The 27184-nt window shown below is 40.3% G+C and overlaps 1 protein-coding gene across 1 annotated transcript in view; it reads left to right on the top strand.

Moving 5' to 3' along the window:
• DMGDH (dimethylglycine dehydrogenase) overlaps nt 1-27184 on the top strand; it is a 77269-nt gene that overhangs the window by 22682 nt on the left and 27403 nt on the right. Inside the window, exons 6-14 of the mRNA XM_011992192.1 lie at nt 1602-1850; nt 3694-3892; nt 11555-11724; nt 12128-12281; nt 13978-14143; nt 14946-15076; nt 16326-16543; nt 18381-18538; nt 20948-21007. Of these exons, the coding sequence (XP_011847582.1) occupies nt 1602-1850; nt 3694-3892; nt 11555-11724; nt 12128-12281; nt 13978-14143; nt 14946-15076; nt 16326-16543; nt 18381-18538; nt 20948-21007 (1505 nt within the window). The remainder of the gene's footprint in view (nt 1-1601; nt 1851-3693; nt 3893-11554; nt 11725-12127; nt 12282-13977; nt 14144-14945; nt 15077-16325; nt 16544-18380; nt 18539-20947; nt 21008-27184) is intronic.

Raw genomic sequence — 27184 nt, 5'->3', positions numbered from 1 at the left:
AGAGGTTGTAGTAAGCCAAGATCGTGCCACTTCACTCCAGCCTGTACAACAGAGCGGGACTCTGTCTCAAAAAACAAAACAAAACAACACTGGCAAGTAGCTCCAATGCCCACAGTTAGATTTCTGGCTTGCAAATGAGTACCCATTTCTGGATTTATTATACAAGTGTGACCAACTTAGCCATTGCAACAAACAAAACAATAGAATGCAAAGGAACGGTTTAGATGGTTACAAGGAAATAAACTTACACACATACGTACATAATCTAGGTTCCCAGACTGATTCATAATTGATGATTCTCTGTCTAGCTTGGAACCTCATAATGATAGAGACTTCAGGACTCCTTATTAGATTCAGAAAAACAGCAGAGACAGTAATGGTTAAAAACTTATTGTGCAACCCCTAAAGAAATAAATAGGATCGTGTAATCATTTCAATGACCACTCAAAATTATTATGAAACAAACAAGCAAATAGAACTCCCTGCCCCCAGATCATCTAATGATGGTCAGTCAACACCATATCCTTGCCAAATAATAAGCATTTTTATTATTTTAGATTATAAAATCCCTTTATACAGTGAAGGTGCCTTGGATTTTAAAAATAAAGTCTGCAGCAAGAAAAACCAATAAGATGTGATGATTACAGGATGTCCAGTGTGGCCTTGGGCATGTCTTACCCTACTAGCCTTTAGCTCCCACATCTGTGTACTGAAGGGTCAGCATGGGAAATAATCCAGGGTCCTTTCAGCCACAGATTATCCAGTTCTATCTTTTGCAAATGAAAAAAGTAACATTCACCTCCACAAATAAGACAATCTTTGTGCTAACAGTGAAGTGGGAAACATTTGTCTAGGGAACTCCCCGCCTACCTATGAGACCAATCTCCCCTTTCTTGTGGCTTCTCTTTCTACCTAGTTTTGACTTCTGGTGCTTTTGTGCCTTTACAATAAAGGATCTTACAAACTTATTGAAACTAAACTTTTAAAACAACAGATAAAACTTAATGTGCTTTCTCTCCCAAAGTATGCACCATTTTCAAATTTTAACTTAACAGAACAATCTTGTATTTTTGGAATTTTAGGCATCAACAATTTGGGGAGAATAGGGCTTAGAGGATAGAAGAGTTGGCTTGTAGGGCTTTCTTAGGTATATCATTATGTATTAGGTTGGTCACAGCAACATGGGGGCCTCTTCCTTTTCCTGACTGTCCCTGTCCACAAATAGGGGCAGTCTGTAACAGTGCTTCTTATTGACATTTGTACATGTTGTATATTTGGGTTGTTTGTTTTTTCTTTAAAATAAATTTTTTTTTTTTATTTTTTTCCTGCCTACTTTTGCTTGTGGGTAACAACATTTTCAGGAATGGAGTTCCCCTAGATCACAGATATCTTCGAATCTCTGGGCAATGCAAAGTATTGTCTTCTCTTTCCCCATTCAGTTTTGCAATGACAAAAAGTTTAAAGATGGTTATGACATTTATTAGACTTTGTCATGAGTACTTAAGCCTTTTAAACATTTTATTCTAATATACATTGTTATGTGAGTGTCAGTTGTGTATTTATATATGTGCTGACACTTTTAAATGATTTTTTTGTTTAAGGATTTTGGGCTCGTGAAGTAGGTAAAATGATTGGACTAGAACATCCTCTCATTCCGGTTCAACATCAATATGTTGTTACATCGACTATACCTGAAGTGAAAGCTTTGAAACGAGAACTCCCTGTGCTCCGTGACCTGGAAGGATCATACTATCTCCGACAGGAAAGGGATGGGCTTTTGTTTGGTCCATATGAAAGTCAGGAGAAAATGAAAGTTCAGGACTCCTGGGTCACCAATGGAGTTCCTGCAGGTGGGTTTAGCAAATGAAAGTGTGTGCTGGTCAGACACGAATGGTTCATCCTCTCCATGACTGGGGGATGGCTGTAGAATAAGACAACAGCATAATTCTAGACTAATTCAGATACCTGGGACATTGGAGGTGATGGGTTTGAGGTGGGCTCTGTTCTCATATCCCTTTGAACAATCACAGCAGGGAGTCGGGGGGAAGAAAGATGTAGCTGATGTAGAGAAGCTGAAGAAACATTTCTAGTTGCTTTGAAAGGTTCCAGATACATTTTTACCTGCCCACACAACCTCCTGCCTCCCCATTTTTTTCCTTAATCCACTGCCAGCTTGGTCTACTTTCAAGATTTGAATATAGTTGCTATTGTGCTTTTACAGCTGGAAACACAACTGATATCAGAGGCCAGATATCCATTCTACTAAGAATGAAAACCCGAGAGTCTATAACAGAGCAGGGTTTTTGGTACTGTAAACAGAGTACTTCCCATGCTACGTAAATGGATATGGAAAAGGTTTGTGCCTCTATGCCAAAGCAGGGGATACTACAGTTTCTCTTTCAAGTTCTTTAAGGGAGATGGGTCTGTTTTTGCTTTTCATGAAATACTTCCACAGAGCCAGATTGAAGATTGGGTCATCTAAGGAGGTATCTCAGGTTTTAATCTATAAAAAGAGCTACAAAATCACTGGGGACTGATATATTACAGGGAATATAAAGAAATGTAGGAAATGGTACTTCCTAAAACTATACTTTGATAAGCTTCTTGAGATCGGAAATGAATCCCTCCATTCTACTCCTCAAAGCGTAGGCCCAAATAATAGCAAATGATCACTAAACTGCCTTTCACAGAAGTTAGGCCAGCTGTTTCAGGGCTTTGGTTGTGCTGAGTGGGCTCTGCACATTTGGGCCTGAGCAGAATTGCTCCCGATCCCACAGGGAGGGTTGAAATACCACTAAAAGCCTCCCTCTCTGCTGTTCCCTCATGCTGGCAGCTTCTCCTTCAAATAAATCTTGAACAAATAATTAAATAATGCCGTTTGGAGGGAGAGCTGCATTGTTAGCTGTTGGTGAGCATGGGTACCCATGTGTGCTAGTTGACCCTGATGGTGTGTAGGCCTCCATGAGGCTGACCCTACCTGCAGTCCCCAGGAAGGGCAAGAAGCTGGCTGGCTGCTGTGTGGAAAAATCACCAGTGTTGGTGGAGACATTCTTTTAGAAGCTCATCTGTGGCCCTGCCTGTAATCACAGTGACTTTTAGGACAAGAGGAGGATTGTGCTTCAAGACCCTGCCTCTTTTCAGAACTCTAGTCCTTGGATGTGTGTGGGGGCAGGCTGGAGGAAGGAGGCCTCCAGGCCATTCTTTCCCTGCTGAAAGGAGAGTTAAAAGAGGTCTAAAATCCATCGTCTTAGATCCTGGAGCAGTGTTCCACTTTTTCCAGTATTCTACCATGACTCTGTAAACTCCCATTTGCCCTCATCTCGGGGGATAAAACAAGTTCTTATGGTTAATTGAAGCATAACGATCTCTCTTGACAAGCCAAGTTATGTTTAAAAAAAAAAAAACTGTGATTGGATTAAATATCAGAAACTATATTATTCATACATTTAAATTTTCTATTAATTAAAGGTTAACTTTTATGATTTTGTTTCAAGAACAATAACATTGTTTTCAGTAATATAAATGGATACTCATCTGTTGATAGTGAATATCAAGTTTAGACTTTAACAAAATATGGCAGTACTTTCCCAACAGGCCATTTTTAAATGTAGGCCATGTCAGAGGCTTAAATCACTTTACAGGACTTGTCAGCTCAGCTATGGCATCCTGACCACAAAGGGCAACTCTTTTTAGGTTTTGGAAAGGAACTCTTTGAGTCTGATCTAGATCGAATCATGGAACACATTGAAGCTGCCATGGAAATGGTTCCTGTCCTGAAAAAGGCTGACATCATCAATGTCGTCAATGGTCCTATCACGTATTCTCCTGACATTCTGCCTATGGTGGGGCCCCATCAGGGAGTCAGAAACTACTGGGTGGCTATAGGCTTTGGGTAAGTATCTTCATGTAATTCAACATTTATTGTAGAATCACTTATTTTAGCTTCATCTAGTTCCATATTCTCAGGATGTGAAAGGGAAATGTGGGAGGCTGAGAGAGAGAAACAGAGAGAGACCCAGAGAGCTTTTTCCCTTTCATGACCAAGGATTCATACAATGAATAAAAACTACTGGTTCAATCACTTGTATATGTTTTAAAGAAGGGCAGTTATTTCCTGGAACACAGAAGGGCAATGATTTCCTGGAGCTTTCTCTTTTTTTTTTTTTTGAGATGGAGTTTTTCTCTCATTGTCCAGGTTGGAGTACAGTGGTGTGATCTTGGCTCACTGCGACTTCTGCTTCCCAGGTTCAAGCAATTCTCCTGCCTCAGCCTCCTCAGTAGCTGGGATTACAGGCATCCAGCATCACGCCTGCTAACTTTTTGCATTTTTTTAGTAGAGACAGGGTTTCACCATGTTGCCCAGGCTGGTCTCGAACTCCTGACCTCAGGCGATCTGCCTGCCTCAGCCTCCCAAAGTGCTGGGATTACAGGCATGGGCCACCATGCCCGGCCTCCTGGAGCTTTCTCTTTGCATATTTCCTGCCATTTCCATTAATTGTATCTCATTTTATGCTGTGTATCTTCAGATAGTCAATTTGCTCCAGTTTTACAAGGATGTTTTCATAACACAATGTGACAAAGATAATTCAAAATATCAAATGTATAATATATCTGCTGCATTTTTCACCATAATTCATGTTTGTCCAACATGATTTGTTTCTTTATAATTCCTCAGGTTTCTTCCCATTTATGACTCCATTGCCTCTTTGATGTTTCATTTCTGATATTTGTTCCATTAATTTGGTGAATATTGATGTCAAGCCCACTCAACTATCATATCACAGCTTCTAATATTCTATTTTTCTTCCCCATTTTATTTGGCCATTTATTCAACTAATATTTAATAACTGCTAGCTCTGTGCCAGGCCTAGGGCTAGGCATTGGAACACAGCTGACAACAAGGCAGTGAGGTCTGACCAGAGCTGGAAGGCTGCCTGAGGCACAGCTCTGCTGATCCAGTAGAGAGGCTGGGGTCTCCACTAAGGTAGCAGCAGTGAAGACTGAGAGATGGGAGATAAAATTATCTAGATTTGGTGATCATTCCATAAGATATTGAAGGGAAAGGGAAAAATGGCAAATGATGGCAACTTTTCTAACTTGACCACCGTCTATATGTTAGAGCCATAGAGAGAGAGCCAAGAAAATAATGAGTTCCATTTTTGATGGGTTGAGCTTGAAGTGTTAATTTAGGTACATGGGACATCCAGAGGGAGAAAGTTAGATGGAGATTTGGGATGGGGAGTTATAATGTAATTGAGGGCTTATATAATCACTTATAGAGTCCATATGCAGGCATGTGGAAGTAGGAGTGCTTCTCCTGCACATTACTCATATATCTTCTTTGGAGAAATGTCTATTCATATCCTTTGCCATTTTCATAATTGGTTAATTTGTCTTTTTATTGTTTCGTTGTGGAAGTTCTTTATATATTCTAGATACAAGAACCTTATCAGGTACATGATTTGCAGAACTTTTCTCCCATTCTGTGGGTTGTTTTTTTACTTTCTTGATGGTGTCCAATGAAATACAAAAGTTTTTAATTTTGATGAAGTCTAGAATACATATTTTTTCTTGGTTCACATGTACTTTTGGTGTCATATACAAGTAACCATTGTCTAATCCAAGTTCGTGAAGATTTAAACCTATGTTTTCTTCTAAGAGTTTTATAGTTTTAGCTTTTGCATTTAGGTCTGTGATCAGTTTTGAGTTAATTCTTGTATATGACATGAGGTAGGTGTCCAACTTCAGTCTTTTCATATGTATAGCCAGTTGTCCCAGAACTATTCATTGAAAAGACTATTCTGTCCTCACTGAATTATGCTGGCATCTGTAATGTCTTTTTTCTGATTCCTTTTCTCATACCAAACGTGCGGTACTTTCCAACACCAACAACCAATTCTCCAATTCTCCAGTACTAACTGGGTGTCCAACAATTGCATTCAATTCTGACACCAACTCCTGGAATTAACATAGACCCCACAGGTTACAGGATCTGTTCCACAAGACCGCTCTCACTTCAGACACCAGTCTCAAGTCGTGGGAGACACCTATACTTCTGACCAACTGGGTGTTCCCACAACCCTCTCCTCAGATTTGATACTTTTCTGGAACCAATCACAGAACTCAGGAAAATACTTATGTTTACTCTTTTATTATAAAGGATACAGCTCAGGAGTAGCCAAACGGAAGAGATACATAGAGCAAAATGTGAGGGGTTAGAGGTGGGTGGTGCAGTGCCCCCAGGCCCTTTCCAGGCGCCTTCCTAGCCCATCACTGTGTTCACCAACCCAGAAGCTCTCTGAATCCCATGTCTAGGTCTTTATGGCAGTTTCATTATGTAGGCATGATTGATTAAACTATTATTGGTGACTGAACCCAATATCCCTTCTCCACTCCCTGGAGGTTGGAGTACGGAGTGAGACTGAAAGTTCTAAATCTCTAATCACGTGGTTTTCTCGCAACCAGCCCCCAACCTGAAGCTACCTAGGGCTGCTGTCCTCTCTCCACAAGACCTATCTCATTAACATTCAAAAAAGAGTAAATCTCAAATGTTTTATGAACCCTGTGTCAGGAACTGAGGACAAAGACCAAATATTTAATTTTTATTATACCACAGCATCTGTATAAAGAATAAATTGACCATAGATGTATGGGTTGATTTCTAGATTCTCAATTCTGCTCCTTCATCTGTGTCTATTCTTATGTGACTACTACACTGTCTTTTATTTATTTATTTATTTATTTATTTATTTATTTATTTATTTATTTTTGAGACGGAGTCTCGCTCTGCTGCCCAGGTAATGGCACAATCTTGTCTCACTGCAACCTCTACCTCCCAGATTCAAGCAGTTCTCCTGGTTCAGCCTCCCAAATAGCTGGGATTACAAGCACGTACTACCATACATGGCTAATTTTTGTATTTTAAGTAGAGATGGGGTTTTGCCATGCTGGCCAGGCTGGTCTCAAACTCCTGACCTCAAGTGATCCACCCACCTCGGCCCCGCAAAGTGCTGGGATTTCAGGCATCAGCCACCACACCCAGCTGACCCTCTCTTAATTACTGTTACTAGAAGTTACTAGCTTTGTAGTAATTTCTGAAATCAGGAAGTGTGAATCCTCCAACTTTGTTCTTTTTCAAGATTGTTTTGGCTGGAAGTCCCATAAATTTTAGGACCAGTTTGTCAATTTATGCAAAGAAGCCAGCTGAGATTTTGATAGAGATTGCATTGAATCTGTAGATCAATTTGGGGACTATTGAGATCTGAACAATATTAAGTATTCTGATCCATGAACATGAAATGTCTTTCCATTTACTTAGGTCTTTTAAAATTTCTTTAAACAATGTTTTGTAGTTTTCAGAGTAAAAGTTTTGCACGTCTTTTGTTAAATTTATTCCTAAGTATTTTATTCTCTTTGATATTCCAATTGAATTTTAGTATTAAATAATAGAAATTGAAGATCATTGACTGTAAGGCATGTTCTGAGCAGATAGAATCACTGATCTCATATGGAACACCTATTAACTAATTGCTAAGGAAAGTAGAAAATTGCTTCCTCTAGAACAAGTTACTTATAACCTAGAAATCATATCTGTTTGCATGTGACTGATGTCAGACTCCCCCCCGATTGCTCTGGCTAATTTTCTCAGGTCATGGATACTGGGAGGTGGGTGGAGAAGATAACAGGTGGGAGTGGGGGTGGGCAAAGTGCCTCCCTGTCTTTGACAGGTTTGGTCTAAACAAAAAAAGCCTTCCCCTTACCTAAAGTTGAGCTTTCTAAGATATTTCTTATGTAATATAATGGAATACCCCCATTAGCTGCCCCTCCTGGCTTATATCAGTACACTCATTCCATGGTTCTGGAGGCCAGTGGTTCCTAAACCTGGGTGAGGAGCAGAATAATCTGAGGAACATGTTAAAAAGCAGAGTCTTGACCATGTGGTTAGTCACATGAATGTTTTTTATCTCCTATACCTCTCATCTGTGAAATTCCTATTATTTGTCACTAGAACCCATGTGGCTTAGTCTGCTTGGGCTGCCATAACAAAGTACCAGAGACTGGGTGATTTAAACAACAGAAATTTACTTTCTCACAGTTCCAGAGGCTGGAGGTCTGGGACCTCATGTTCCGGAGATGGAGGTCTGAGATCAGGGACTCTGCTATCATGGCAGAGTTCTGGTGAGGGCTCTCTTCCTGGCTTGCAAATGGCCACCTTCTGGCTATGTGCTCATGTGACTTTTCCTTGGTGGGTGGGTGTGTGTGTGGAGAGAGAGGAAGCTCTCTGGTGTCTCTTCATAGAAGGACACTAATCCTATCATGAGGGCCCCACCCTCATGACCTCATTTAACCCTAAGTACTTCCCAAAGGCCCCATCTCTAAATACCGTTACATTGGGGATTAGGGCTTCAACAGATGCATTATGGGAGGATACAAACACTCAGTCTATAGCGCCATGAAAGATGTGTTGAATCAAAACAAACAAGCAAACAAACAGATTTCCAGATACTACTCCTGTAGATTCTGATTTAGTGGTCTGGAGAGGGGGCCCAGGAATCTGTATTTTATTGTAGTATTATCTGTAATTCTTGGTACAGCCAGTTCAGGGAAGTAGGTGTTTGCAAACTGCTTACATATGTGCCAGTGCCCATTTACCTTACTCACAGAATATCCTCAGCCAGAGCTATTTTACTTTGGACATTTGTTTATTCACAATTCCAACAAGTTTTTCTGCTTCTAGGTGACTAACACAGTGCCCAAAAAATGTCTTATGAATTGTATTTAATTGAATCTGATTTTCTTGGGTTAGAACAGATTATAAACAGCAAAGTTAAAGAGGGGAGAGTGCTATAAGATGCAACATCCAGTCATTTAACAGAGTTATAAAAAGCAGATACAAACACTCAAAAAGCATAGCAGCCTAGGGCCATGGAGAAGAATCTGGAATTCTGCAGATTAATGCTAGAGACAGAAGAAGAACCTAACTGTCCTCTCCTCTTTAAGTTCCCTTCTACTTTCACTTCACACCTTACTTCCTTATTAAAATCCTTTCAACTGGTCATACAAGGGCCCAATAGCCACCATGTATTCCTTGCCCACTATGTGCCTTGCAGTGTACTAAGTGCTTTTAAATGGCTTGGCAATTAATTCTCCACCAGCACCATAAAGAAAGTGTGCACGGAAGAATGAAGCACAGGGTGGTTACATAACTTGCCCAAGGTCACCCAGCTAACAGTGGCAGAATAAGAATCATACCCAGATCTTTTCCCCATGCTTTTATACTTTTAGCTACTGAGCCAGGGATTCTCCAGAGATGTTTTCTATCTTCCTAAGATGATACTTTAAAATCAAGAACATGATGTGGAAAATAAAGGGGTTTTGACATCAGAAAAGGGATCGGTTTTACATTGGCCATGTGTAGTTCATAGTACTCAATTGTATGGAATTTTACGTAAAGCTTGTTAATGGTTGGATAACTTGTTTGTAAAATATTTACTTTTTAGAAATAAATTAGATTTGATTCAGGATTCCCCTCCACCCTACTCCCACCCAAATAACAGCACTCTGCCCATTTGTTTGCTCATGTGCATGGTTGAAAGGGAAAGAACATGATGGTATAGCAGCCAGGCCATAGAAAATCAAAGCACCCCTGGCTCTGCCCTGGGAGTCTGTCAAAAATACAGACAGTGCTGTTTCTGAGTGTGTGTCCTGGCTCAACAAAGATTGAGAACCACTGAAGGCAGAAAAGTCCAATAACAAGGAGCATGTGCTCCAGGGTCAGATAAGTGAATTTGTATCCTGCATCTACTCTTTACTGCTGTGTTACTTTATTTAGCCTCTGTGTGGGGGGCTTATCTTTCTCCTTAAAACAGACTTGCTAAAGCGTAAATCAGCTTCTACGTGTTAGATGGAAACTCTGCCTGGTAAATGGGAGGCACTCAGTGTTCGTAGAACTTCATAAGCCTTCAAGTCTTGTCAACAATATAGCTCTCAAAAATGGTACCTGTTCTATATGGGCATTGAGCCTGGTTAAGTGAATGTGCTAACTTTAATAAACATTTTAAGCATAGATTTATTAATTTTTCTTGCTTTCTTAAAATTTAGAGAGGTTGTTTGTGGATAATTTGGATGCCTCATGTCTATTAAACTGCCCAAAGGAATGTAAATTGCTGTTTTTTTAATTCTCTTTGAGGAAGTCTTCTATAAAATGTAGGCACTCATTTTTATGAAAGCAAAACAGGTGTCTTGTTGTGGGAAAAGTTAACATTTTCAGTGTTTGCTAAAGTTCCTCCCATGCTCTTAGAAGCTGTGGTTCTGGCTAAGTTGTTGTTGTTTGGGATACTAGCATTTCTGTGTCTTGATGTCTCCTTGTGTATCCCCTTTTCTTGGTTCTCTCCCCTTGACTCTCTGCTCATTCAGTTCCTTGAAAGCTCCTGACTTAAACCACAGATGAACCCACGGTAGAGGCCTTCATTAAACAAGAGTGAGTGGGTAGAACTATACATGGCCAAGGTAAAACCGATCCCTTTTCTGATGTCAAAACCCCTTTTTTTTCTACATCATGCTCTTGATTTTAAAGTATCATCTTAGGAAAATAGAAAACAAGCCCATCTTCCCCATCAAGTGGCCTATTAGTTGCAAAATACAAGAGACAGTGTTCCTTTCTACCTCTTTCCACAAGTCCTTAGGTGAGGGCCTCTTTGCTTGAATGTTTCTAAGACAATGGCTCAAGTTCCTTGCACAGAGATCATTGTCTAAGGAGGTCAGAACTAACTTGAGTCTGAGAAGAGATGGATGGGACACCACAGTACACACGTTTCTCCCACCGTGTTTCCTACCAGTCAGGATAATCATACCTCAGGAGGGCTGTTAGGATACCAGACACGTGCCCGTTTGCATCCTGGCTTCAACCCTTAGTTTTCCTAAAGCAAAATTCTTATTAGTTACTAGTCAAGGATCATCGAGCCTTTTCCCCATAAAGAGCTATTTTGTTTGTTGTTGTTGGTTTTTTTGTTTTGTTTTGTTTTGTTTTTTGAGAGAGGGTCTCACTTCATTACCCAGGCTGGAGTGCAGTGGTGTGAACATGGCTCACTGCAGCATCTACCTCCTAGGCTCAAGTTATCCTCCTGTCTCAGCCACCCGTGTACCTGGAACCACAGTCTTGTACCACCATGCCCAGATAATTTTTTAGTTTTTTTGTAGAGATGAGTTCTCACTTTGTTGGCCAGGCTGGTCTCAAACTCCTAGTCTCAAACAATCCTTCCAAAGTGCTGGGATTATAGGTGTGAGCTACTGTGCCCTGCCCAATAAGGAGCTATTTTGCAGGTGTACATCTCTTGAAACTGTAAATAAACTAGCTATCAAGTCAGGCACATTTAATTTGGATGCCTAAACATGTCACTTTTAAGGAAAAAATTGTTCCGTAGAGATTATGTTACTTGTGTGTTCTGATTAGTGCAGAACAGTCCAACTTTGAAGCCCTGCAAAATATTTTGAGCATGTTTCATTTGAAAACTACATGTGTTAGTAATGGGTTTTCTATCCCTGTATTTGAAAGATATGGCATAATCCACGCTGGTGGGGTAGGGAAATATCTCAGTGACTGGATCCTGCATGGAGAACCTCCTTTTGATCTGATAGAATTGGATCCAAATCGCTATGGCAAATGGACAACCACCCAGTACACTGAGGCCAAAGCAAGAGAATCATATGGATTCAACAATATTGGTAAGGTACAAATGTACTGTTGTCTACAAAGTGTTGACAGAATTGAATTGTAGCATCTCTGACTTTAGATGGTCTTTATTCTATTCACTGGGATGGCGGTAGTTAGGGACTCCAAAATGCATTGTGCCCCTAAAACATAACAAGGAATGTATATGGATGTATATATTTAACATGTGGAATGCCTCGCTGGTTTTAAATTTTAAATATATTTTTACTTTACTCTTTGATAAGTCATATAAATGACAGCTCTGTTTTCTGCATAAATCATTCATATGTATGTATATATGTATGTATGTATGTTTATGCATCTGGATTTTAAGTACTGTATTTCCATACTTGGAATCCCGTCAAAGTATCTTGTTTTGGCTATATGCGATTTATAGTACCAGTTTTCCTTTTTCAGTTGGTTACCCTAAAGAAGAACGGTTTGCTGGGAGACCCACTCAACGAGTCAGTGGGCTCTACCAAAGGCTGGAGTCTAAGTGTTCCATGGGGTTCCATGCTGGCTGGGAGCAGCCACACTGGTTCTACAAACTGGGCCAGGACACTCAATACAGGTGGGAGAAGGACTTTACCTGCCTGTGGTTCTGACTGAGGGATGAAATAATGGGACAGCAAAAAGTGCTGATTCCCCCTTACGCTCCATTTCTCCACCCTGTTCCAAGGAGCACTGAGCCTTGTCCTACAAAAATTACTCTCTGGCAGTGGTGGCATTAGTCTAGCCCATGGGACACTGGCCCACATCTAGGACTTATGTGGCCCTGCGCGTCCTATAGCCAGCCTTGGCGAAGCCTCTTGGCATTTACCAGAAGCTCAGAGGAACCTTCCAACCCCCCTCCAAATTCCCACATGGCTTCAGTTGGCTCCTAAAGGTTTGCTGTATTTTAGGAAGCTTCATGGAATCACATTGTGTATAACCACAAAATGTGGTTTGGGATTTTCTGTTCATCCTGAAATCGCTCAAAGCAACTGCATTCTAGAGTGTGTGCACTGAGCCATGCAAATTATATGCACAGTTGATAAATTAGGGGAAAAGATCACTTGCATAGCATTCCAGGTTAAGCGAAAACATAAAGTATGCCACTAAAACAGTTCTCCTAGTTCTGGTAAAGTGCTACCTGCCATTGTTGTACTTTGGATTAATAGCGATTATATATTTTTTTCTCAAGAGAATCCACAGACTAAGGGAAAACAAGGTGCAAATTTGGAAGTTATGTTATCCTTACTTTTGAGCCGTCATTTTGCTTTTTACAATAGGTTTTGCTATTTTAAGACTAGATCTAATTGGTACAAAGTATAGCAGAGAACCCATTGTTGATGAATGAATTTGGGCTCTATAGGCAGCCAATCTAGATTATCTAGTGGCCAAATACTGATTTGGTTTTTCCTAAATGACTCTAATCTATCACTTCTACTCTTCACTTACCGCTGATTGGATCTGGCCTAAGTTTCTTCTACCATTTAATAATTAAACTACTGAAAATTCATGTTACAGACATGGCATCCTGCTCTGAAGTTAAAATACCACATTAGAAGTCCACTTCGTAAAGCAGAAAGGAACTTTAGTAATGAGTCAAGAGACCTTTGTTCCAGGTCTGGCTCTGTCATTAACTAATGCAAAGGCCTTGGAAATCATTTTGTGCCTTTTCTCTGAAAAATGAAGATTTGGGACCAGATCCTTATGTACCCCAGGTGTGGACCAACAGCATAGGCATCTCCTGGGAGCCTGGGAGAATGCAGACTGTGGGGTCCCACACCATACCTGCTGCTTCAGAATGTGGACTTTAACAAGTGCAAGTGATTTGTATTACCATTAATGTTTGAGAAGCACTGAACCAGATAGCTCCACCCCGCCCCCCAACCCAGACACTGATATAATTAGGCCCATTTTAAAAAGCTCTCCAGATGATTCTAATATGCATCTAGGATTGAAAACCATCAGACTGGTTGACTTCTAAACTCTCTTCCAGATCTGAGAGCCCATGAATTGTATCTTATTTTCCAGTTAATCAGCACTTTACTCACTGTGAAATGGGTCAAAGGGATAAATGAGTAACTTTAAAAGATTAGATTCCAACATACATGAATGATTTGCAGAACAGAATTTCAGGTTGCATGGTCCCGCCTCCCAGAGTCCCACTCCCCGCTGCCCATAGGATTTTCTAGATGAGTAGGGCTTATTAAAATATCCTATTCTGTAATTTTTGAAAAATGAACGGCAGTTGTTTTATGACACTAAATGTTGTGTTTCAGGCCAAGTTTTCGTCGCACAAACTGGTTTGAGCCTGTGGGCTCAGAGTATAAACAGGTTATGCAAAGAGTAGGGGTAACTGACCTATCACCGTTTGGCAAGTTTAATATCAAAGGCCAAGATTCCATTAGACTACTGGACCATCTCTTTGCAAATGTCATTCCAAAGGTAAATAGCCTTGTAGGGATACAAGGTCCAGGATTCTGACCTATTTAATTCTTCATCCTCTCATTTCCCCCGCCCCACGACCAAACCCACATGTTATTTTAGTTCACCTAATGATTTCTGCAAGAACACTAGAACTCTTCAACTGACCAAAAGTATACAAGCTAATTTTCTTTCTTTTTGAGAGACAGAGTCTTGCTCTGTCACCCAGGCTGGAATGCAGTAGTGTGATCTTGGCTCCCTGTAACCTCCTCCTCCCAGGTTCAAGCGATTCTCCTGCCTCAGCTTCCCAAGTAGCTGGGACTACAGGCACGCACCACCAGGCCCAGTTAATTTTTGTATTTTTTTAGTAGAGACAGGGTTTCACTATATGTTGGCCAGGCTGGTCTTGAACTCCTGACCTCAGGTGATCCACCCACCTCAGCCTCCCAAAGTGCTGGGATTACAGGCATGAGCCACCACACCTGGCCTACAAGCTAATTTTCAAATTTAAATTTTTGTTGAGTGAATTCTCATCCAAGGACCTTATGACTTTGCTTAATTGTTTTGATGGTAACTTAAAATTGAATTCTGCAATTAAATGAAGAATAACTTTTAAATGACAAAGAATTTTAAATGATTGTTTAAATGGAGAACTTCAAGTTACTGTTGGGTTTAGGTTTACAGATAATTCATACAATTGATACGAATGGTAAGAGTCAGATAGTTTTCTTTCTTAACACCCATGTTGTTATTTAAATAGGTGTTAAAAGGATGTATGCGATTTTTAGTTCATCCTAAGGTAATTTAAAATTTTTTTATGTAGGTGGGTTTTACAAATATAAGTCACATGTTAACACCCAAAGGTCGAGTGTATGCTGAGTTGACTGTTTCTCACCAATCTCCTGGGGAGTTTCTTTTAATTACTGGCTCTGGATCAGAACTTCATGATCTTAGGTAAGTGCACACCTAGTAAGAAAATTTTGTACACATTATATATTGACTCAGTCTTACATTGAGTTTTTCTTTTTACCAGTACTCGAAAGTACAACTTTATTTCTTCTTAAACGTAATGGTTTCAAATAAACTTTATGTTTTTTATACAAAAATATTAGAAGTGAGGGCCTCTGCCCCTCCCAAAGGTAATTCATCCATAGGTTACTGGTTCTAATAATATTAATTCCATTTATTAGGCATCATCAATGTGCCAGAACCTTTTTTAGACATTACCTTAATAAATTCTCTTAATATATTGCAAGGTTTATATGATTCCCATGGTCAGATAAGGAAACCGAGGTTTGGATTAAGGGAACTTAGTCACCCGAGCTTTTTGATTCTGATGTCCACATTCGGTCCACTTCTGTAAGCTGCCTTCCTAAATTATCTTTGTCCTTTGTGATGCTTTGTGCTTTCTGGCCCACAGCTAGATCTAAGTTGCTGACCTGCCAAGTCCAACGTTTACATGAATCTTTATTCTACTATAAAGTCTTTAGTCTAATATTCCGAAAACATTTGGAATATTATTGTTTAATAAATGTCTTACTCTGACAGATTCTCGCCTTAGTTTTAAAGTGTTGCAAATTATATGCTCCAATCCAAGAAGTACTGGGGCCATCTTAATAGCTTAGCTTTGTGTAAATCCAGATGAACATTTTGTGATATACTTAGACAGCTCAAGGACTGCTCAATAAATTAGAAACCAGCCCTACAGCTGGGTCCCAATAACTCATCAAGCCATAGAAATTGAAACTAGAGTTTCTGTCTTTTCCTTGTGATTGTCAGAGCAATTACGTGTCCTGTGGCAGGCACATGATTATCCCTTAGCAACATGAGTATACTCCTGTGTACAGGTATTAGAGAAAATTTGGGTTTAAATTAATTTTTGAAGGCTGAATCATTAGTTTAAATGCAAAAGGGCTGTGTCACTATTTAAAAGAATTGTGCAGCAGAGCTCATTAAGTTGAAAGATCCTTCTGTACTGTGAAAAATTACCCCCCAAATTTATAAGTGGGTGATTTAAAGAGAATAACTTAACATCTCAGGGGCTCAGTTTCCTCAACTTTAAACATCAGTGTGATTTCATGAAATGACACTCTGGGGACTTTCTGATAACTCTAGACACAAAGCATGTCTTCAGAGAAATAATTTGTTACCAAGGTACATTATTCAAGCAATATTTAACACCATGTTCATGACCGAAACACAGATGGATTGAAGAAGAAGCAGTCAAAGGTGGATATGATGTTGAAATTAAAAACATAACCGATGAGCTTGGAGTCCTTGGAGTTGCTGGGCCACAGGCAAGAAAGGTCCTTCAGAAACTGACCTCTGAAGATCTCAGTGATGACGTTTTCAAGTTTCTTCAAACCAAGTCCTTAAAGGTTTCCAACATTCCTGTCACTGCTATTAGGATATCTTATACTGGTAAGATTGGAAAATAACCTGGAGTAAGTCTCTGAAATTTAAAAGGTCAATTTAAATTTTAAAATTAAAAGGTCATGTCACCAGAAATGTGTGGGCGTGTACACATGTGCACACTCACACTCACGTTTGTCCATGCGACTTTGGAGGAAGGTTTTTGTTCTGCCCAGCTCTTATGTCAAGTCTGTCTATTCACTCCTCATCTTGAAAGTGGTTCCACAGATTTCTAGTTGTTGCTCCAGTCCCATAGCTGCCTACCATCTGGAAGGACAGATAAAAAGTGGGGGCTGGGTGCTGTGGCTCACACCTGTAATTGCAGCACTTTGGGAGGCTGAGGCGGGCGGATCACCTGCAGTCAGGAGTTCAAGACCACCCTGACCAACATGGGGAAACCCCGTCTCTACTAAAAACACACAAAATTAGCCGGGCGTGGTGGCGCATGCCTGTAATCCCAGCTACTCTGGAGGCTGAGGCAGGAGAATTGCTTGAACTCAGGAGGTGGAGGTTGTATGAACCAAGATGGCGCCACTGCACTCCAGCCTGGGCAACAAGAGTGAAACTCCATCTCAAAAAAAAAAAAAAAAAAAGTGGGAAGAGGATTGGCTGAAATAGTCAGGCCAGCCAACTCTATCTGCAAACATTCAAGATGGTCTCCTGGAGCTAGAATCTCCCATAGAGACCATTTTGAAGGTATCAGGTACCTCTCCTAGAGCATTGCCAACAATCCGTCTTACGTTCCAGACTGTAAGTTCACTGAGAAGTCTTCATCTAGCACCTAACCTTGCACATGGTAGGTATTTGATACAGAGATGAATGAATGCTCTTCAGTTCCCCAGTGGTGCTCTGGGCTCCCTTCTAAGTTTTTCTAGAACTCCTTGTCTCTCACAGGAGTACTGCATGCCCAAGCATTCATTCAATTATATGTTGCTCCTATTCTGTGGTATCCCATAAAAACACCTTACCATGAGCCTTCCACCTTGGGAAATGAGAACACAGATTGAAGACCATGGCTCTTCCCTGGGCTGCTGCTATACCTTTTCCCTGCCCTTCTTCCACCCAATCTTGGCAAATTCTAGAATAAAAAATGAGCAGGACTGGATGCAGTGGCTCATACCTATAATCCCAGCACTTTGGGAGGCCATAGTGGGAGGATTGATTGATTGTCCCAGGAGTTCAGGACCAACCTGGGCAACATAGTGAGACCCTGTCTCAACAACAAAAACAAAATAAGACAAAAATGAAACAAGAGCAAGAAAAATAAGCAGGATTTTTTGGGTTAAATTTCATTTCTTTTGATTTTTGCCCACAGCTCTACTGGTGAATGAAATGACTAGGGAAGAAGTGGGAGGGGGAGAAGTCCAAGAGTATGGCTTTCTCACTATGAGGATAACTTGAATAATTCTTAATTGACTATATTTTTAAGCTTATGATTTTTGGGCAAGGGGTTGGTTTAAACCTTGAACTCGTTGCCTTGATAAACTGTGCCATGCTAACTATTCACCTAATGTCATTGTCCCGGAAAACAGTCAAGCCTCATTAGAAAGCTGGGGTCCAGCGTGGAGAATAATTCCTGCATTACAGTCTTTCTGTGTCATGACAAGAGGTGTCCTGCATACCACCACCTACATGGGGGTCAGGATCAGCACGAATGCATCTGTGATATGGTGGGTTTCTTTGCAGTGGGGTCTTGTAACTTTTTGTGAGCTGGTCTTTTTAGAGACTGACAATGCCTATGTTGCTTAAGTGGAATTTCTCCTGCTTTTATGTGTTCTAGCTAATGCACATTAGATCTAGTGATCATTGTTCTTGCTGTGCTGCGGCACCTCTGGGTTTATTTCAGGTGAGCTGGGTTGGGAGCTCTACCACAGAAGAGAAGATTCTGTGGCGCTGTATGACGCTATCATGAATGCAGGCCAGGAGGAGGAAATCGACAATTTTGGAACCTATGCCATGAATGCCTTACGCCTGGAGAAAGCCTTCAGAGCCTGGGGGTCAGAGGTTTGAAATGCTAGCATCTTTATTAATATTTTATGTTTGTTTATCTCATTTTTATATAAGGACTGGTTTGAACTGCAATAACGTTGGTTTTGGCTGTAAGAGAAATTACGTATCATTAGATAACTTTATTTCATTAGGGAAAGAGGTTTTTCTCCTTAATTTCTCAAGTGAAACTTCAGTGGAATTCTGACATCATGTTTATTCTGCCTTAATTCATCCTAGCTGGCTGAGAGCCCTAGACAATCTGTCTTGGACTGTGGGGAGCCTGCCTGCCTCGTGGCATTAGAGTAACACTTTTCAAAGTCTCTCCTCCTCTGTCATTTTGCCCGTCTTCATTTTCTTCTTATCTTGTACCTTTTGGTGAATTAACACTCCTTTCCGAGGGGGCAGGAGTGATGGTCCAGAATGTGGTGGTCCAGCCTTCCTCCACCATTAATAATGGTTATTAAGAGTTTCTATTTGTATGACTGGGCGCGGTGGCTCACGCCTGTAATCCCAGCACTTTGGGAGGCCGAGGTGAGAGGATCACAAGGCCAGGAGTTTGAGACTAGCCTGGCCAATACAGTGAAACCCCATCTCTACTAAAAACACAAAAATTAGCCGGGTGTGGTGGTGCACACCTGTGGTCCCAGCTGCTCGGGAGGCTGAGGCAGGAGAATTGCTTGACCCCAGGAGGCAGAAGTTGCAGTGAGCTGAGATTGCGTCACTGCACTCCAGTCTGGGTGACAGAGTAAGACTCCGTCTCAAAAAAAAAAAAAAAAAAAGTTTCTATTTCTGTAGTGCTTTAACCATTTACATATTTTCATATGCATGATTTCATTTTCCTTCTCAACTCTCCATTACCTCTATTTTACACATAATAACACTGAGACTTAGAGAACCACTTGGTCCAGATTACCTAGTAAGTGGCCAACCTGTGATTTAAACTCTGTTCTCCTGCTTTATTTCCAATGTGGCAGGCTATCTCTGGACCCATTCACTATTTCAGATGTACTAGTTGTTTCTTTGGAAGATACTGAGGTTTTAGGCCTGAAAGGTAAGATAAGGGATAGTGGTAAAAGATGGACTCAGAGTGGGGACTCTTGGGTTTGAATTTTTCCTCCACCACGCACCAGCTATCTGGCCTAACCCTCCAGAACTTCTGTTTGCTTTTCTAAGAAATGGATTTTTTTATGCTACAGAATTATCATAGATAGTAGAGAGAGTCTAGGAAGTGCCAAGCACATAATAAAGTGCATTTGATTGGAGGGGAGAGTGTGTTTCAAAGCCCAGGCAGGGACCCCGGGGGCATTTAGAGTACGCAGAAGCAAGTGGGCAAGGTCTCTGTGAGAGGTCCCCTATTAGGGGATTCTCTAGCTACAACTGGGGACTGAGGTGAGGATAGGCGCAGGACAGAAACGGAGGACAGCGCTGTCCCCACACTCTCCGGGTAATGAAGCAGCGGGAGCAGCCCTTTGAGAGTCAGACATTTCTCCACCCTCCTGCCTTTTATTTTTTCAGATTTCCTCTCCCTGCGACCTCCTCTGGAGAGCTTTTCTTCCCCAGTCCCTCCAGTTTCCCAGCAGTGCCATAGCGCCCTCTAGTGTTGGCACTGCAATCCTGTGTGCTTCATTTTTATTTTTATTTTTCTTTGAAGAAATTCTGAAATTTTGAACAGATAAAAATAATTTTAGAATAGCTCAAATTGATTAAGAAATATGAGGCAACGTTTTATGTCATGTAAAACAAGCATTCCTTCATTTGGTTTATGTAGGTGCTGTGTTGCTTTAAAAGTTTGACTACTTTTAGGGGGTTTAGACTAGTTCTCTCACTGCAAGAGAACAACAAAACAAAGAAAGAAACAAAACCATTAACTTCAGGTCTATTACCAAATACTGCCGTTAGCCCTGACTTGGTAGCTATCACAGTGACTTGGCCACATTTGAAGAGATAGAAATTCAAACTCTGCTTTTTCCTTTCTCCTCTCCTGAACTCTATCAGCCACCTTCCTACCATCTGCTTTCCCTCCGCCTTACCCTGATTCTTGGTTAATTGTAAGATAAGTAAATTGCTTAATAACTTTTCAAAACGTAGTTATGTAAAATTATTGCATAAAAACATGTGAAAATCTTGTTTCTAGAAGGAACATCGCGTGCATTCCCTCAGATGTTTATTAAAATGAGAGAGCTGTGGAAACACAGTGAATTTTAGTTTCTATATTTGTTATATTCAAATGACCAGTTTTGCTGAAAGGCTACATTGAATTTTGGGTTAAAAAATTATTTTCAAAACCAGTCTATAGTTTGCCTTTCTTTAGAATCTGTGTTGAAAAATCAAAAAGTGTTCTTTCTCCTAAAAACAAATATGAAAGTGATGTTACCGAAATGATTTGCACTCATCTAAGATTTAAAATGTGTGTTTCCTTTTTAGATGAACTGTGATACAAATCCTTTGGAAGCTGGACTGGAATATTTTGTGAAGTTAAATAAGGTATGTTTACATTCCAAAGGGTACTTGAAGTAAATCTTAACATTACGATGCTATTTTGTGACAGAGCCATGCTTTAAACTTTAACCAAGTATGGGTTATAGGAGAAACAAGGTGAACATAAATACTAGCATTGCTCAATTGTGTCATATTACTCTTTTGTCAACATTTGCTTAGTTCAAACTATTGGAGTGTGCTTGCAGATTTAAGATAGCAGAGTCCGGCATCTTTAAGGGCTAAATCTAAATTCTAAGAGAAAAATTAGTAAGGATAAGATGATTACCTGTCAGATTCTAGTAGACATTCATGTTGGAAGTGCGCCATGTTGTGTATTTTACAGTAACTCCTGGTGACTTGGGAAATTGCACATTAGCTGATCAAACATACTGCATTCATTGATCCTTCTGGATACTCACAGCGTGGAGCAGCCTCGCTTCAGCAGATCTGTCCATCTGCTTGTCAAGCATCTTTGTGTGTAACTGCAACATCTGAATATAAACAAGAAACTAATACAAGCCCAAAGAATCATAACTGATAAGACACTCCAAAGGGAACTCCTACATCAGTGGTTCTTAAAATGTAGCCTTCAGACTAACAGCATCAGCCTCACTGGGAGCTTGTTAGAAATGCTAATTCTCAGGTCCCACCCTAGAACTACTAAATCAGAATCTCTGGGAGTCAGGCCAACAAATCTGTTTTAACAGCCCCTGCAGGGGATTCTCATGCATCTAAGGTTTGAGAAGCATTACTCTAAATAATTACGGTGGAAAAGCATATTATGAGGCCAATTTATTAAAGCCAACCTCATATGTACAAGTCTTAAAAATATAAATGAGGTTACTCCATTGAGCAGTGCCTAAGAATGATAATAAAATAACTTAATAGAGCTGTGGTGAGTGGTAGTATTGAAGAACAAGGGCAGCAGCGGCTACTGTTTAGGACATTTGTTAGAACTCCAAAAATAAAACATCCTGCCCTAGGTGGTTATAAGCTAAAGACTGATTTCCCATCCTGTGGAAATACGTGAATACATGTATATGACTCAATCAGGTCAAGGAAACCTTTTTCATGACCCTGTGTCAGTTCCCAAATTCTCAGCTATAATATTAACATAAAACGTGTATTTATAGTATGAGATTTTAGGAAAAAGAGCCTCCTAAAGGGTTTTAAAGGGAATATCTTTCTGTACATTCTCCCCATGGCTTTTATTTTTATGATGTACCATCTGCCTCCAGACCAGAGAAAGCAGGTGCTTGGAATTTGGGCAGACCCTAGCAGCAGATTGCTCCCTCTGATAGCAGAAGCCGTACTTTAGCTATTTCAAATAAGGTTAAAAATGGCCTGACTCTTGAAAGTGCTAAATTTCTGTTGTTGGTCACAAATAGGTAGATAGATAACTGATTCTTTTGCTTCAGTGTTCAGATATTATTGTTTAGGGATAAGGCATAGATAAATAATCCCCTGGTATTGAAATGGGATTTTCAAAAATCTTTTACGATTATTAGCAGGGGTGGATTGTGCATTTGTTAGTTAAGTTATATGGCCAAATAACCAAAACTCATCTCAGAATGAAGTTAGTTGTTTGACAGATACTAGTTTTGATTTCTGGCATGTTTTTATAATTTCTGAATTGTTGTTTCCCATTCAAGTGTCACAAAGTTAATTCCTAATGATTTTATAGGGTAAAAGTCCTTGTATCCCAAGGACCTGGCCCCCAACTGAGCCAGTCTTTTTCAGTTATGTCAATTCAAGTGGCTAGTTGGTATTAACCTACTCATAATGATGCTTGCTAATCTCCAAGAAAGGTGAATAGATTAGATCAACTTTGGTGGTTTTCGTAGCAGTCTATATTATGAAACAGATTCCTGGAAAACTTATTAAAATTACAAACTAAGCTTTGTAACTTGACCATTCAAGTCCTGTGCCTAAAAACTAAAATGTTACCCAAACTGGCTTCATATAACATTTTAAATACTGTAAGCCTATATTGCTTCAGAAAATCGATGCTATAGGAGAACAGAAGCAACAGCTAATACAGAGAGATATTTATGTTTGATACCAAAACAAACACAGCAAAAACCTTGGCACTTTACAATTGTTTGAAATCAGCTACTTCTTTCCCTTCAAAGCAAACATATAGAATTTTCTGGTTTACCCTTAGGCATTTACACAATGATCGTTTAAGCCATGATGTGAAGAAAAGGTAGAAGCAGACTATGTCAGAGCTAGATCAGTCCCGGGGGATCAGCTGGTACTCCCCTCCCCCATCTGAAGTGGGGAAACTGAAGCACAGAGAGGGAAAGTGACCTGGGGGAGGCCATTCTTTAGCTCAGGTCGAACGCCACCCTCTGACCTCATCGTGGAGCTTTCCCACCCACCACTTTCCCCCCACAAAGTCCTTTTCCACAGTGGGCTTATCAGACTTGAAAGACTGCCCAGGAATTTCTCTCTCTGGCAACATATATTATTTGTATGGGTTACCTTTTATTAATGGACACTTCCCCCACATGTTTTTGCTGTAACTAATTTTGTGTTTTATGATAGGGTCAGAATAGCTGCTTTGCCCATTTTAAGGAGGAAAATGGCTGGGTGAGCAGATGGGCCATCAGGCCTTATTAGGGTGAATCGTGTTCTTGTCAAAACCTGCAAGAAAGCAGGGAAAGAACAATGGAGTACTGAAGAACTCTTTCATTACAAAGGGAGACAGTGCATGGCCCTTGCTTCCTTCCCTCTTGGAGTTGTCCCAGCCTCCTTCCGCTGGTGTTGGCTTATGTGAAGTTGATACACATGTGTCATTCATTCATCCATTCATCTAGAACACATTTATTAAGTACTGCTGATTAGACACCTTGCTAAACCATAGGTCTAAATGTTAAGGATATACTCCTGATAGCTCTCAGATCTCATGAAACTGGAAACAAATGGTATTTCAGGAACTAAAGCTGTAGGGATGTTCTTAGCCGTAATTGTGAAGATAACCCTTCCACAAGCGGAGGGCTCTCCAGCCACGTACAACACTGCCACCTTGTGGGAAGTGCTCCATAGAGCCCTGCCAGGAAGCCTTGACCACAGCTGCGGTAAAAATAATTGAATCTGTACTTTTAAAATCTTCTTAACTAAAAACCCTTCACCTGAAACAACTCATATCATTGTTCTCAATGGTATTTTTGGTATGTTCCAAAGGAAGTAACTTTTGGGGGGAAAATCAGTGGCCTTTTTTTAGTTGGAAATGGAAGAAATGCATTAATCAAGAGCAAAAGGAAAATCAGCTGCCTTTGGATGGAGTCATAGGTATTCCTGGAATTTTCCTTGTGGAAATACTGAATTTTTGTCCATTTCTGAAGAACTTCCATGAAGATTCACAGAGACTCAAGTGTTAAGCGTAATGTGTTGAAGCAGGTCAGAAGAACTTGTTTTCTATAACATGTTTCTCCCTCTCTTTCTCTTTCTCTCCTTCTCCCTCTCTTTCCCTTTTTCTCTCTCCTTCCCCTCTCTCCCTGTCTAGAGCTTCTAACCAGTAGAAACAGAATAAAATGTGCTCTCTATTAACCATAAGTTATAAGACAATGTTGATTCTAGAAAATGCAGGGTCTCTTTCTGAGGAAAGATTTCAAGCATAACTGTTCAATAACCAAAAACAAAACAACCCGAAACACCTGGTAAAGAGGTAAAACACTCAGCACCAAGCCTTCTACACCCCAGGTATTCAGTAAATATTAGTTATTATTAAAACATCAGTGTTAAAAAAACAAAGAAAAAATCAAAGTGGAATGAAACCATTGTTCATAGACAACAAGCTAGAAAGAAATAGTTAATATAGTGGTCAAAGTATCCAATTCTCTTTGGGAAATTTGAGGTAAATGGTAATAAGAATTGAGGAGGCAGAAAATTTTCAGTGATACTTAGCCCTGACTGGACATTAGAATCATCTGGGGTTTGATTCTTTTAAATAATATATTGCTGTTTAAAATCCCAAGGTCTAGGCTACACCCAAGAGGAATTGAAAAAGAATCCATTGTAGGGACTCAGGCATCAGTTGTTTTTAATTCCCAGGTGATTCTCCAGAGATGGAGAATTACTGTTTTCAACCAAAGATTTTCAACTGGCTGAACATATTATCCCAAATAACTAAAAATTACCTGAACTAAAAGAACAAAAAACTAACCAAGTAGTTCTCAAGATGTGGTCCACACACCAGCAGCATCTGTCACCTGGGGACCTGCTAGAAAAATCAAATTGTTGGGTACCATCCCAGACCCCCAAAATCAGAAACTGCCAAGGTGGAGCCCAACTCTCTCTCTCTCTCTCTCTCTCTCCCCCCCTCCTCCCCCCCCTCCAGGTTCAAGCAATTCTCTTGCCTCAGCCTCTCCAGTAGCTGGTATTACAGGCGCCCGCCACCATGCCCAGTTAATTTTTGTATTTTTAGTAGAGACGGGGTTTCACCATGTTGGCCAGGCTGGTTTGCACTCCTGATCTCAGGTGATCCACCTGCCTCAGCTTACCAAAGTGCTAGGATTACAGGTGTGAGTCATCGCACCTGGCCCAACAATCTAGTCTAATAAGCCCTCCAAGTAGTTTCAATGCAGTTAATTTAAGAACACAGACCTACCCCAAATCAATTAGATTTACTCTAGGTGTAGGGTCTATAATTCCTTTTTAAAGCTCCACAGGTGATTTTTTTTTTTTAATGCAGTGAATATTGAGAACCACTGTTTTAGTTCTTTTAACTTCATACCAACTACAGTCTTGAAAGTACATAGGAAAGTAGAAAAACAGGTGAATTGGTCAGAGGATGGTGCTATAGAACTGTGGTGGAATGGAAGTAAACTGATAGATCTAGAGCTTATTCCGGCTAGGCTGCAAGTTCGTATTCTGCCCCACATCTTTGTTTTTGCTTTTAGAACTGGGTAGTAAGTGAATTTTTTTTTTTTAAGTCACCAAATTCTAGCTGTGTGGCCCAGGAAAGCCATTTAACTTGATTTTAATGCCTAAGATTTTTAATCTGTAAAAGAAGGCTACTTTTGCAAGTCTAAAATCCTGTGGAATGCCTCCTAGCACAGTGGTTGAAGACATTGGTGTCATGTTATCTTTATGAGCCACATAATTGTGTCATCTGAATTAAGCTATCCTTGTTCTCTTACCCATTTTCACTGCTGAGTGAGAAGGCGAAGGAGAGGAGGAAGGAGGGGAGAGGAAGAGAAGGAAAGGACAAGGAAAGAAGTAAAACCTAGTGGAAGTGTAGCTGATCATTCCTGAAACACCTGTCAGGATACATTAAAGCCATTGAATCATTATTTTCATATATATCCCATTTCTGTTATGAAAGAGTACTTTGTTTCTACCCTAAAAGCTGAAATGTGATGTTTAGCTGACTGCTTTCAAATTGGGATATCCATGGAAGCCCAGGTCTAGGAATGAATTGAAGTAATTTTTAAGATTGCTTTTAGTTTTCTTATTATTTTAACAGTGTATTTGAGCATGCAATAAATTGACATATTTAAAGTAAGCAATTTGATAAGTTTTAATACATGATACAGCAGTGAAATCATCACCACAGTGAAGATAGTAAACCTATCCCTCATCCCCAGGGTGTTCATGCCCCTTTGTGATCCCTACCCACCACCCTCCCCACAACCTCACCTACCCCCCAGGCAACAATTTATGTCTGAGACTATAGATTACTTTGCAATTTTAGAATAAATGCAAAATCTATAAAACTGGAATCATAGAGTATATGCTTTTTTGTGTGTGAAGTCTTTCCCTCGGCATAACTTGAGAGTCATTCGTGTTGTTATGTTTATTAATCGATCATTCCAAGTAGCATCTCATACCTGTAATCCCAGCACTTTGGGAGGTGGAGGTGGTGGAAGGATCACCTCGACCCAGGTTTGAAACCAGCCTGGGCAACACAGTGAGACTTCTGTCTCCACAGAAAATTAGCTGGGCATGGTGACGCATGCCAGTAGTCCTAGCTACTTGAGAGGCTGAGGAAGGAGGACTGCTTGAGCCTGGGAGATCAAGGCTGCAGTGAGTCGTGTTTGTGCCACTGCACTCCAGCCAGGGCAACTGAGCAAGGCTCTGCCTCAAAAAAAAAAAAAATAATAATAATAATAATAATAATAATAATTCATTCCCTTTTATAGGAAGTAGTATTCCATTGTATGGATATACTACAATTTG

Source organism: Mandrillus leucophaeus, unplaced genomic scaffold, assembly GCF_000951045.1.
Source record: "Mandrillus leucophaeus isolate KB7577 unplaced genomic scaffold, Mleu.le_1.0 Scaffold407, whole genome shotgun sequence".
Taxonomy (NCBI): Eukaryota; Metazoa; Chordata; class Mammalia; order Primates; family Cercopithecidae; genus Mandrillus; species Mandrillus leucophaeus.
This window is presented reverse-complemented; position numbering and strand designations above follow the sequence as displayed.